The 13,341-nt window shown below is 35.5% G+C and overlaps 1 protein-coding gene and 1 long non-coding RNA gene across 2 annotated transcripts; one reads left to right on the top strand and one right to left on the bottom strand.

Annotated features, from left to right (window-relative positions):
* The first annotated feature begins 4,415 nt into the window (after positions 1-4,415).
* LOC148802897 (uncharacterized) lies at positions 4,416-7,856 on the top strand. The gene is made up of 2 exons (XR_016081314.1): positions 4,416-5,163; positions 6,683-7,856. It is a non-coding gene; the product is annotated as an uncharacterized LOC148802897 (long non-coding RNA).
* Positions 6,751-13,061, bottom strand: LOC104612170 (ankyrin repeat-containing protein At5g02620-like). The gene is made up of 3 exons (XM_010279490.3): positions 12,147-13,061; positions 8,363-8,772; positions 6,751-7,677 (listed from the first exon to the last, which is right to left on the bottom strand). The coding sequence occupies exons 1-3, from the start codon at positions 12,589-12,591 to the stop codon at positions 6,811-6,813; spliced, it is 1,722 nt and encodes a 573-aa protein (XP_010277792.1). The 5' UTR covers positions 12,592-13,061; the 3' UTR covers positions 6,751-6,810.
* Positions 13,062-13,341: the final 280 nt, after the last annotated feature.

The following is a 13,341-nucleotide window of genomic DNA, read 5'->3' as shown; positions in this document are numbered from 1 at the left end:
TCTTGCTCAATCTAATAGAATGAACAAGAATGAAATGAGCAATAATGAATCAATGAATAACATTAAGAGTGTTTGATTACAAAATTCTTGCCAAGGGTTATATTCTTTTTAAAATGAAAAATTAGCTCCATAACACAAAAATTGAGTAGTGTGTAGCATGAACAATAATCATGCCCCATCTTGCTCATTTCATTCTTTGAGGAAACTCTGCCTACAAAATTGTTGTCATAGATGTTTACTTCTGCGAAAGCATAAAAGTGCTTTTATAAAAACACTATTATAAAAGTACTTTTACATGAAAACACTTTTACAAACCCACTTTTATGAAAGCACTTTTACAGAAGTACTTTACAAAAGCACTTTTATAAAAGTACTTTACTAAAGCACTTTTACAAATCCACTTTTACGAAAGCACTTTTATGAAAGTACTTTTTTATGAAAATACTTTTATGAAAGGACTTTTACAGAAGTACTTTACAAAAGCACCTTTATAAAAGTACTTTACTAAAGCACTTTTATAAAAGCACTTTTACGAAAGTACTTTTATGAAAGCACTTTTGTGAAAATACTCTTATAAAAGCACTTTTATGGAAGTACTTTTATGAAAGCACTTTTATGGAAGTACTTTTACAAAAGCACTTTTAGGAAAGTACTTTTATGAAAGCACTTTTATGGAAGTACTTTTACAAAAACACTTTTAGGAAAGTACTTTTATAAAAGAATTTTTATGAAAGTACTTTTATGGAAGTACTTTTACAAAAGCACTTTTAGGAAAGTACTTTTATAAAAGCACTTTTACAAACGTACTTTTATGAAAGCACTTTTATGAAAGTACTTTTGTTAAAGGACTTTTGTGAAAGTACTTTTACAAAACATCTATGCCAACTAGTAAACATTGACTATTGGAGACCTAGGCTGGAGGTTTGTGAACACCGACACAATTTTTTTTTTTTTTTTTTGAAGAATGAAAATGAGCAACATAAGACATTTTGTCAGTCTGAAAAGAATTCATTTTTAGGAAAAAAAGTGTTTGGTGCATAGCAATATTTTCTCATTCTGCCTATTTTTACTCATTCTTGTCCATTTTAGAATATCATCTTGGGTAAGAATGAGAAAGATTGAGAATTGAACAAAAAAGTGGCCTTAGTTTCCCGGTTTTAATCATTTACCAAGATTTGGCTCCGTTTGGAAGAGTGCAAATGCAAATATGTAGAGTACATTTTGGTCCTTATAAATGCAAAGTTGGTTTAGTTTTGCATGATAAATTTACTTTCTTGCCAAACAAGTTTTAGTTGTAATGGATGCAAACACGAATGTCAAGGCAAAAATCTGCCTTTTTTACATTTGATCAACTTTAAGTGCAAATGTACATTAAATTTTTATGTAAAATTCCATTTCATTTTGGGTGCAAACATGCCTTGAAAACTGTGTTTTCTTGTCATTGTCAATGCACAAATATATTCTTGCCAAACACTAGCAAAACTGAACTAGAGTGCATATATGCACTAAACCGGCATTTACACTCTTTCCAAATGGAGCCTTATGGATTTACCCATCTAATTGTGGCCTGTTTGTTTTATGGAAAGTTACCTACCTACTTCACTTAATGCCCCGTACCTTTTTGAGAAGTTACTTTTCTTGGTAGGAAATACTTACATGGGCAAGTCATTTATCCATGTTCTTTATTTTCTAATTAAATAAGAAAATGACTATTTTAGTCATAAAAATCTATTTTTAAAAGGGGTAATTTTGTCCAATCCAAGTATTGGCAACTTTCTCCCAAGTGGAAAAATTTTTTATCCATCTAATAGATGGTTCCCCAGGTGGAAAAATTAATTATCCACTTAAGTGATATTTAGGGAAAATAATTCATAGTTCCCACATAAATCTAAAAAAACATGGGTATCTTGGTCAATTCTCTCCCCCCCCAGTCGTCAAAATCCAAAAAGAGAATGAGCCCTAAGTGTTAGTTGAATAAGTGTTCATTTAATTCTTAAATAAATTATAATATTATATAATGTCTATTTTATCCATAAAAGGTTATTAATAAAGTGGGCAAAATTATTCCAATACATCTTGTTAATTTTTTTTCTAATAAGTGAAAGTTATTTACTTGAGTCCAAGTGATTACACTGCACATCTCATAGATGGTGGGTTCCAATTTCATGGTAATATGTGGTGTTAGGTCAAATTGGAAGAGTGTTGGAATGTGTTTTGTTGGTAGGAGATCCTAACTCTATTTATCCACTTGGGAGATTTTTTTTTTTTAATTCCTACATGAATGTGAAAAACAAACGAGAACAAATCAGCCCCCCACAAGATTGGCCCCCGCAACATCCCACAGCACATCCCCACCGTGTATTGAGAACATCTCCCGATGATAATTCAAAAAATGATGGTGTCATCATCGGGAGATGCTCTCAATACACGGCGGAGATGTGCTATGGAACGTTGTGGGGGGCTGATTTGAACCGAAAACAAATATCGGAAAAGTAGTTAATGTGAACCATGATCCCATTGACTGACTTCCTCCCTTTAGAATCTAAAAAAACAAATGGGGATATGAATAAATGCATTTATTTGTGTTCTTTTTTGTTTACGTTAGTTTTTCTTGTTTCCATTTTTTCTGTGTACTTTATTGTTTAATGAATATTTTTGTCTCATTAAATTTGGAAAAGTAGTTATTTATTAGTAGGGGTGAGCATTATTTGGTTAAAACCGAAATACCGAACCGGAAATTTCAGTTTCAGTTTTTGGGTAATTCGGTTCGGTCAGTTCAATTTTTAGGAATTTTGGTTTTCGGTTTCGGTTTTTAAAGTTAGAAATTTGGTTAACCGAAGAAACCGAATTAACTAAAATTCATTATATAATATGTATATATAATATATAATATACAATATATAACATATAATATATAATATGCTATATATTTATATATTATAATGAAATTAAATTTCATAATATATAATATTTTATATATATTAATTAAAATTGGTTTTAAACTGAAATAACTATAAATCAAACCGAAAATTTTGGTTTCGGTTATTTCGGTTTTCTTGTAATCCGGTTTCAATTCGGTTTTCATTTTTTTATTTCAATTTTTAAAATTTTGGTTTATTTGGTTCAGTTTTTAACCAAATAAACCCAATGCTCATCCCTAGGGTAAATTGCTAGAATCTCCCTTGAAATTTGTGACCATGGATGAAATAATGTAAAACCCCTTATTAATTGCAATCTCTTCCCGTAAACCCCGCTATTAGAATTATCAATAGTAGCTGCATGTGAGTCCCACATTTATGGATAAAATAATACAGAACTTTCCTCCACCAATTTCTCCTCCAAACTAATCCGTAAATGAACAAGTGTTACTAAAAAATGGAAATCACTTTAGTGACTTCACTATTATGGTTGGATGAATCTCTCTCTCTCTTTCTCTCTCTCTCCCATTATTCCTATTGGGCTTAGGGATGGCAATTTCTACCTTACTCAGTGGGTACCCTCCTTGTCTTTGCTTGAAAGATGGATTTTGGGATTCTACAACTCATATAAGCACGGGCAAAACTAGGAATTTTTTATGAAGGAGCCAAAACCTAAAGTGGACTTGGGGTGGGGGGGGGGAACCATTGGGGTGGAGAGTGGGTAGGGGTGAGCATTTTTCGGTTAAAACCGAATAACCGAACCTAAAATTTTGGTTTCGGTTTGGCTTTTTCGGTTTTTGATTTAATTGGTTCGTTTTTTTTGGTTTTTGGCTATTTCGGTTTTCAGTTTTTGAAATTAGAATTTTGGTTAACTGAATTAACCAAACTTTTTATTATTATATATAATAATATAATATATAATATGTAACATATAGTATAATATATATAATAGAGTATATATTATTAAAATTCGGTTTTAACCAAAAACCGAACCGAAAATTTCAGTTTCAGTTCAGTTTTATTTTTTTAATTCGGTTTTTAAAATTTTGGTTTATTCAATTCGGTTTTTAACTGAATAAACCGAATGCTCACCCCTAAGAGTGGGGGTAGGGGGGAAATTTACATGGACGAGAGTATTACAAGTGGGAACTTTTGGACCATGGGGGGGGCATGGCTCCCTCGGGTCCCCCTAACTCTGCCCCTACGTATAGGTACAAGTAGGATACAATATTAGGTTAAACCTGACTCTCCCCCAATCTTCATATTTTTAGAAGGTATGTGAACTTTATTTATATGTTAGGTGCTGAATTTAATAATATTTTAAGTTTTATATGAAGAATAATTGATAGTTTGTCTTTTTTACATATCTTAATCAAATACTTGGAAATTTTGTTGTGTTGTTTGCTCATATTATTTTACTTATTTATTGCTTATATATAACAAGAAATAATAAGAAATTAGATGTAAGTTCTAAACCCAACCCACCCTACCCTTGAATGCGGAGAGGGTAGGGTAGGGTAGGCTCGGGATGGGTTTTGCATTTTCATCTGGAAGATTCTCAAAATTCAACCCACTACAGGTTTTGAGAGAAGTGTGGGTTGGGCTGAGCCCATTCTGGAAAGATGCTCATTGAAGGATTAAGTGTTCACACCAAGGGTAAAAAAGCAGTGTTTAGGACATCAGACCGAGGCCACCTTCCTGGAGGACGAGGGTCAGCTTCTTAGAAGAAGAGCAAAGCAGCCCAACCGATAGGGCCTGTAAACTTTATGGAAGTATATAGGAAAATGCTGTCTCTCTATGAGTGGCAAATCATGGGCTAGTCTGAGTTGAAAGCTTCGGAGGATCAAGGCTTCATTTGATACGAGCTACACATTGCTTCCAGAGAGTCAGAGACCAGAGCTCAAAGTCGGTCATGGCTCTAATTGAGGGTCTTCAACATACAACTACTCCAACCATCAGAACAAATCATCCTCATCTACACCAACTATTCGAGGTTCCAATTGCGCTCAGAGCAACTATGGATATATCTATGCTACGATAGTCAGTTCTTCTGTTGGGAAGGCAAAAAATTGATTGCTTTTTTAACCATATCTTCAATGGTTCGCTACAGAAAATCCATCTCTTTCTCTCTCTCTGCAGAGGTGATGTTGGAGAAACAACTTTGGCTGCAGGAGGATAACACCTGGGAGGGAATGAACATCTGAAACACGCTGACCCAATGAAGATGTTGCTTCACCAAGGAAAGGTGCTTTTCCCTCACTCCTCCGATGTATTTGTTATTACATACACAATATTAAATAATTACTCATGTTTTGGATCTGATTATGGACGTATAAAATTTGGGTCTAAGTATATTGCACGCCAAGCACTATAGGACCAATTGATAAGGTGGTGCAATTATGGAAGATCAAGGGGGTGTTCTTCAATGTGAATTGTTTTTCTTTCTGTGAGTTCTAAAGGCAAATCGAAACCATCCGATTTGAAAACAATTTGTTAAAAAACATGTTTTTAGTTGTATTTGTCTTTTATTTCCAAAACTGAAACCAAAAACATGATTTTGAATTGGGTTTGACTGTGAATTTTATGATGCTGGAAATGTGGTAATCGGGTGGGTTCTCATCAAAATTCACCTGAGGGAGTGATTGGTCAAAGCCTTTCTACTATCATATCTCTTAGATTTTTTCTTTGAATTATGCTTTAAGGTACATGTCTTCATGTGATTTAATTTCATGTTCCATATATCATATAAATATCCGTACAACAACGATACAATTCAAAAATGTGTTTTTGGAAAATAAAACATGATTATTTTGGGAACCAAACCAACTTGTTTTTTGCTTCTCAAAACAAGAATACAGTCGAGAAATGTGTTTTTATTTTCTTGCCGACAGCAATTTCAAAAACGAATGAAAACAAAATTTATTCATGTTATATAACACGAACACCCCAAGTATTTTCTCCGTAATGATTCTATTTTTCGAAAACATAGTGAGACGCATAGGACCTCTCTGGTCTGTTCTGTTTGAGCATTTAACTAATATTCAATGCTTGTAGTCTTGTGGGTAATTGCACGAGGTTCATTTGGTTGTATTCACCCACCACTTTTTGACCTGAAATTCATAGTTTTTTTGTTACATTTTATGATATGATGAAGATGGGTTTGAAAATTTAATTTGGGTATTTCGTCGTGATTATTAATTAATGCCACGAATTCTGAAAAAATGAGTTTACCAAAAGAAGAGTGGAGCAGCAGAGCATGAAGTTGAAGATCGTCCCATGGATGATCAGGAAGAAAATACTTATAATTTCATAAATCCATTGTGACATGACTATGATGTTTGCTTAATTGTGACATGACTTGTGATGCTTGCTCAATTTCACAAATCAATTGTAACATGATTATGATACTTGCTCAATTTCTATACACACACATATGATTAGACTATGAAGATCATATCCTAATTCAGTGGTTGTAAATACAACAATTCGTGGGAAAATTAAAAATAGAAGAGAACAGTGAACTAAGTATGGGTTTGAATTATATCCTCAGTTTCTGCCCAATCTGAACATCAATGTTGGAAAGAGCCACAAAAGGTCCTCAGATGTAGGCTTTTCTTGTATGTACATTATATATTCATGCGCAGAAGAAAAAGGGAACAATATTTAAATTACATCCGGAATTTGAATATATGTAACCCAATATTACCATAGATTACTCAATTTCCTTGAACTACTGAAATCCAGTATCTGTTTTCTATTCCCAGGTTCCCTGCTTCTTATACTCAGTTTGAGTTAAAAGACCAAGTCAATTTTACTAGAACAGGAGCAAGGAATTCGGAAGGAGACTTAGCATTGCAGAAGAAAAATACAACAAAATCTTTAGCTTGAAGGTCTAAACTGCATACATCCTCTTGTATTCATTGTTCAACAGTTCAGACTCTGATGGTACCATAGATATTGAGAATGAACGGAACTGGCTTTCAGATGTTCTCCTTATATTCCTCATACTTGACTCCTCCATCCTATGCAAGATGACACAGTAGCACATGGAACCAATGGTAGTCAGCATGATCAAGCTACCAATCACTGTGGCATACACAGCAAGCCATTGGGCATGCTGGCCCACTACGATATAAGTGAGAGAAATGAAGGCAACTGATATGAAGAGGCAGGCTACCCACATGATTTTATTGATCACAAACATCAGTTGTTTCTTTGCCTTCTCCTCAATCACAACCAGAGATGTCTGGGCCACGACAACAGCCAAGGAGATGAAGAGGGCCAGAGAGTCAAAAACAATGAAGACGAGGAATGCTGGTTTATCTGCAATATTTGCTTGCCCAATTGTTTTGCCTTCTGTCTTAACCTCGACATACTGGCCAGGTACAGTGAAGATGGCTGCAAAAGCAACAGTTGCAATAAGGACTGCAACAAATGTAGCTGAGTTTATGGCATTATTAAGGCCACTGATATTAAGCTTCTTTATCCTCTTTGCAATCTTCTGTACTCGAACTCCAGTCTGGTGGGATTGCTGCAGTTGGGACTGAACATCATGTTTTATGTCACTCACTGTCTGCTTTAGTTGCTTTGCTGCATTTGGAGGGTTCACATGGTCCTTAATGGCAGTTGCCCCTGCTTCTTTTAGAATAGAAGCAATCTCTGCATATCCAGATTTTTCTGCAATATCAAGTACACTTTCTCCAGCCTTATTAAGTGCATTAACATTAATTCCATCAACTGATAATAGACAGTGAACCATCTGCACCAATATAAGCTAGTTTCAGTACAGATAATTGAAGTGCATATGGAGTTAGGAAATCACAGGAAGAGTCAGATGTAGCTTGATACAGAATTGGTTACACTTAGATGACATAACAATCTTGTATTGGTCAAAGTGTTGAACCAGCACAAAATCCACCAAAAAAGATCATGATTTCAATGCTCTTTTAAGCTGCTTTAGTAGTTAATAGATTAATAGTTTAACACTACCCATATCCAACCAATATTCTAGCTTTTCTTAATTTAGATGTCCAATTCTAGTGAAACAAGCTTCTTTAATATATTTCTTGTTGAACCTTGTTAACCTCATGCCATCCAAGAATCATCCAAACAATTTTTTGATAAGTTTGTAACTGTGTCATAAATGTTTAGCCTTTTAGTATATTTATATTTAATTTTTTGTTAAGTTTATAAAAAAATATAAATACTTACGATTTATGATATGATTCACAATTCAATTCAATTCAGCTTTTTCTATTATTTACAATACAATTACGATTTTCAGAATATTGATGTGGAGGTTTGTAATGTGCATATTATGGGGTGCAGAAAATTTTAAGTTCTGATGATTGTCCTGAAAAATGAAAGGGTCATTAAAATATCAAATAAAGTATTTTTCAAAAACCTAGGTTACAATAAGTACAATGTCAAGAAGTGGAACCCACCTGAAGGCGGCCCTTCCTTGTTGCTGTATGTAATGCTGTGTTTCCCTTGTTATCTTCCAAACTAATAACAGAGGAATCATGTTTTATCAACTCGACCAAAATGTCAACATTTTGCCCCTTCACTGCCATGTGTAATGCAGTTTGCCCCTTCCTATCAGTCCTAAAACCAGTACTTGGGTCCTTGCTTATTAGGGACTCCACCACTTTCAAGTGCCCCTTTCTTGCTGCAGAGTGCAGGGAAGTCTTACCATTGCTTTTAGCTATCTTTGCAAGGTTTGAATCACTTTCAAGTAGGAGATTGACAACATCAATGTGACCTTGATTGGCTGCTGAGTGCAAAGCTGTAGTATTGGCTGCATCTGTTGTCATGGCTAAGTTGGGAAACGAATTCAAAAGTTCTTTCAAAACCTCTGCAAATGCATTAAAATGAAACAGGAGTTATTTTTCATTTTGATCAACAGATGAGTTTTCACATTTAGTTCATCTTGTAGCACATAGAGATGCTAAACCATATTTCATCTTTTTTTCCCCACAATGGGATTAGTCAAGTTCACTGGATAGATCGCTGAGATAACTGGGTTGACATGATGCAGCAAAAATAAAAGAAAGAAAATCACTGATTGAATGAAACTAAAGACTGTTAAAGTTGAAAATATCTAATACACAATATTTATAGGGAAAAACTTTGGCTGTTGGGGGCCAACAGCCTATGCTGTTGAGAGCGTTTCTGGGAATGCCACGTTACCATTAGAGTTGGAATGATCAATATTTGAAGGCAAAAGATTGGGCCTGGGGCTCAAGACCCATAAAATGGTCTAGACCCCAAACCTGACAAATTTCCCCTATCAGCTGTTTGGACCTGCTAATGAATGGATCCATCATGGAGATAACTTGGAAAAATTTGGCTTGAAGCATGACCACATGTCAGTTTGTACTGTAAACCATGAACTATTTAATAGTTTGTACTTTCTACAGAATACAGATGTGTCCAGAAGCCCTTTTTTCTTCTTGTCAAGTTAGACTCCTGGACATGCATCCTGTTCTAATTCCCATGTTTGAGACCATGCAACACTGCTGCAATATTTGAACCTTGATAGGATAGAATGGTGAAACAAGGTTTGTTGAGTTGAACTGAGTGCATTTGAACAGTGGAAATTATGATCACTTTAGAAAGCTCCAAATACAAATGCACGAAATATATCAGTCGATCTCATCTATTATTTTGGTATTTCATGTAGGCACTCTCTTATGTGAGTCTTGTGATTGTCTTTGATCCTGTGATATGCAACACCTGGAAAGTTAAATGGGTGCCAGACAGCAACTATATGTCCTATTGATCCAAAAGCCATGGCACTCTCACATAGTCACATTTGAATGGACGAGTGCTCAATAGAACCCAAAAATGAAGTATGCTGCATGTAACAGTATGCTTTTGACAGACTGTCGGTATGGTTCACCATTTTGCCTGATGGGTACCCTGTGTTTCCTTAAGAAAAGCTTTATAGAATCTGGTCCTTTGTCCCCCTCTGTTCTTTTGATCAGTTGTTGCAGATCCATAACCAATTAAGACATTTTTAAGTGTGAACTCTCAATAACCTATAAAGGAACAAGCCATTAAAATGAAGTTAGACCACTATTAAATAACAAACTCAATAGGTTAAGAAAATATAGATATTAAGTATGAGGCCCCTGGTACAAGGGTTACTTTATTGGTGTCAAGCCACGTTAACTGGATACAATAAAAACGGGATTGGACAGGGTAGTCAGATACAGAATTTAGGCTAAAATTTCAAGTGTCCAACACAAGAAATCACCCATTTTGGAGTATTCAGGCCCATTGATCTCAAGCTAGTGTAACATGTACATGTATTGAATATATTCCAACTCAACAACTGAAAGGCTCCCTCACATAAATGGCTCTTGTTCAGCTAATTTCCTAAGATAATTCTAGTGTTTATGTAGTAAGTTAAAGCATTAGACATTAAAAAACAGCTATTACCTAATACTGATCCCGTCTATCTGGGGTCTTTCAATCTTTGGATTGGAAGGGTTAACTGGATACAAACCTAATCTCCTGCATATTTAGAATGAAGTGGCACTTCAAAACTCACATCCTGACATTTTGCCATCACACCAAGCAGTAGCTTCCAACTAAAAGCATTACTCATGCAACACATAGAAAAGGATCCATTTGCCAAGTGTAACAAAGTCCTAGTCAATAATCCTTTAGTATTGCAAGTATAAAGAGGTAAATTTCTGTGTTCCCTAAAAATGGTCAACAAAAAGAATGTACATAAATGAGCTCTACAAACACTTAAGATTCAACACTGAAAGGTAGATCACAAAAATAAATATGGAGAAGCATGTAAAGTCTAAATTAGTCCATCAAAACTTGTGAAACGACAACTTATTCTTTTATTCCATAGTTGTTAATTAAAAACTAGCAGTAGTTCGTTGGGTAAAGGTCTTTCAAATAGAATTAGACCTAGTTAAAGAGAAATTCAAGAAGTATAACTAAGAAAATGGGAACCTCTGCCAACACCCAGGTAGTTCTCAAAAAGATGTGAACACCAACGTGCTCTATAGCAGGATATTTAATCATTTGATGTGAGGGCAATCTTGTTTGCAGGATTCATCAGCACTTGAGCTATAACTTAAGAGAAAGCTGTTCTATTTGACCACATCTTCTTACATCATTTGATAAAAAAGAAATAAAATTAGAACATGTGCTCATGGACTTCATTTAGTTCTAGTTGTTGGTTAAAAGCCGAAACCAAACCCATACCACCACATCAGGCATGCCAAACTCATCTAAGGGAATGGTTCTGATGACTACTCAGAAATGAGGTTTCTTTTGACTCTAGTCTGAGTTTGAGGCCTTGATTACTTTTTCTGTGAGAATGTTTAACGTGAAGATCCAACTCCAAAATGAAATAAGTAGAGGGAAAAAGCTGAGGCCACAATGGAGAAAGGGCTGGAGTCAAGCAAAAGGCACTAGTTCAAATTAAGAAGGGAAAAAGGAAATGTATTAGCATCATAGAGGAGATCTGTTTCTATTATGAGTATGGCCTATGGTTTGGTCATGGTGATCAAGAGGACAAGTGTGTCCCTATATTCTTTAAATGGGAAATGTATGGCTGTTAAAACTTGGAAAATAATTCAGAGATGGAATAAAAAGAACAAAACGAAAGACTAAAAGCTTCCGCAGCTTTTCATAATGTTCCACTAGAAGGTTTCTAGTGTTCCTGGGATCTAAAGCTAATCCTGTTTCAGTTCACAGAACACTAAAAACATTGTAGTGGAACATTACCATACGCTGCCTTGGTAAACCAAGCAAAACCAGATTCTTCATGCAGTGACATCAATGATCCTCTTGAACCTCCAAACTGCAAGCAATGGCATAAAAGTCCTTTATAACTATAGACAACATGAGTTTCATCATCGAAACCCCATATCGTGGCACCAAATTCATGGAAAAAAAGCCCACTTAAACATTTCTGGCTCATGTACTAATCTCAGACTCTCAGAGCTCCACAACAAAGAGTTAATCAAAATAGTAAAATATAAGTATGTAACATAAGAATTAAATAGTAAAACAGAAACTACAGTCCGATCTAACACATTTCTTCAACTCAATTAAAACTTAGAAACCATACAGCTGCACCAAATTTGGGCAGGGAAACAAGAGGAGACTAAACCCGAAAAACAAATGAACTTTCTCCAATGAAAAGAGAGAAGAAATCAAACATAAAATAAGAATAGAAACAACAGATCGAATCCTTACCCACATGGCCCTGCTTGGCTGCAACATGGAATGAGTCAAGACAGTTGTTAGCCTGGAGAGACGCAGTTTCAAGGTCCAGATGCTTCAAGAGCTCAGTAACAACTTGGACGTGACCATTCTCAGCCGCAGCATACAGGGCAGTTTCCCCATTCAGGTTCTTCTTTGACAGCAAATCCTTCAGATTAACACTGTCGCATTCTTGTAGAATATCTCTAACCCTGGCTAAATTCCCTACTCGAGCAGCTAGATGAAATGGGGAATCTCCCCTTTTTCCCGGAGACTCTTTGCTCTTCCTCAGATCGTTAAAGCTTTGCTGCTTCTCCATTGCTATGCGAAAGCTCTTCTGTTTTTCCATCACCCCTCGGAAGCTAAGCTGTTTCTCAACCACACCACGGAAGCTCTTCTGTTTCTCCATGATTACCCGAAAGCTCTTCTGCTTCTCCATGGTCAACACCCACACTCAAGTCTTAGCAACAACAGAATTCAGCCAAATTCTCTGTACTGAAACCCAAATTTATCCTATTGATCCTTCAGAGATCAAAAGATTCAAAACCCATCGTATTAATCCATACCCTCGTTTCAACAGATTTAGAGTTCAAAACTCATCCTTCTGTCATACCCAGAAGCTTAAACTACAGAACCTATGTTTCCATGGCAACCAAAAGGTCGGAACGGAAGAAATCCGCGTCGATTCTCTCTATCCAGAAGCACAATAAATTCTTTAACATCCATTGAAAAACTCAAAATCTATAAACAGTGGAAAATAATACCCTTAATTTGTTATTTTTTAAAGGTTATTGTCTTAAACGAGTTAACGAAAAAACAAACAATTTTTTGTTTCTTTCATTAAGTTTCTTTGATTCCTTTTATCTTTTCAAAAGAAGATGAAAGCAGCGGCGGCCATTACAATCAAGGAGAGCGAGCAAGCACACGCACTTGGTGGGGCTCACCCATAGACTATTGGAAAATACCCAAACACCATACTCCAACCCTCCAAGGCAAGCAAGTCGAGCAGACGAGAGAGACAGTTGCCCAATCCCATACACAATTTTTTTTTTTTTTTGAAAACCTGCCCTGATAATCAACCGCCGTTGAATTTTCTCATATATTTGCAAGTAGATTCCTTCTGTTAAAATCCTAAAATGTTTAAAATACCCATACACTTAGTATTGACACCAGTTACTACACTAAAAAC

The sequence above is a fragment of the Nelumbo nucifera genome, chromosome 1, assembly GCF_055504915.1.
Source record: "Nelumbo nucifera cultivar China Antique chromosome 1, China Antique-T2T, whole genome shotgun sequence".
NCBI lineage: Eukaryota > Viridiplantae > Streptophyta > Magnoliopsida > Proteales > Nelumbonaceae > Nelumbo > Nelumbo nucifera.
This window is presented reverse-complemented; position numbering and strand designations above follow the sequence as displayed.

Excerpts from the sequence above, each read along its gene's own strand:
- LOC104612170 (XM_010279490.3), bottom strand. The coding sequence starts at position 12,591 with ATGGAGAAGCAGAAGAGCTTTCGGGTAATCATGGAGAAACAGAAGAGC. Across the intron at positions 8,773-12,146 it reads AGCCAAGCAGGGCCATGTGG|AGGTTTTGAAAGAACTTTTG; the intron begins GTAAGGATTCGA and ends ATGCATTTGCAG. Across the intron at positions 7,678-8,362 it reads CAAGGAAGGGCCGCCTTCAG|ATGGTTCACTGTCTATTATC; the intron begins GTGGGTTCCACT and ends ATATTGGTGCAG.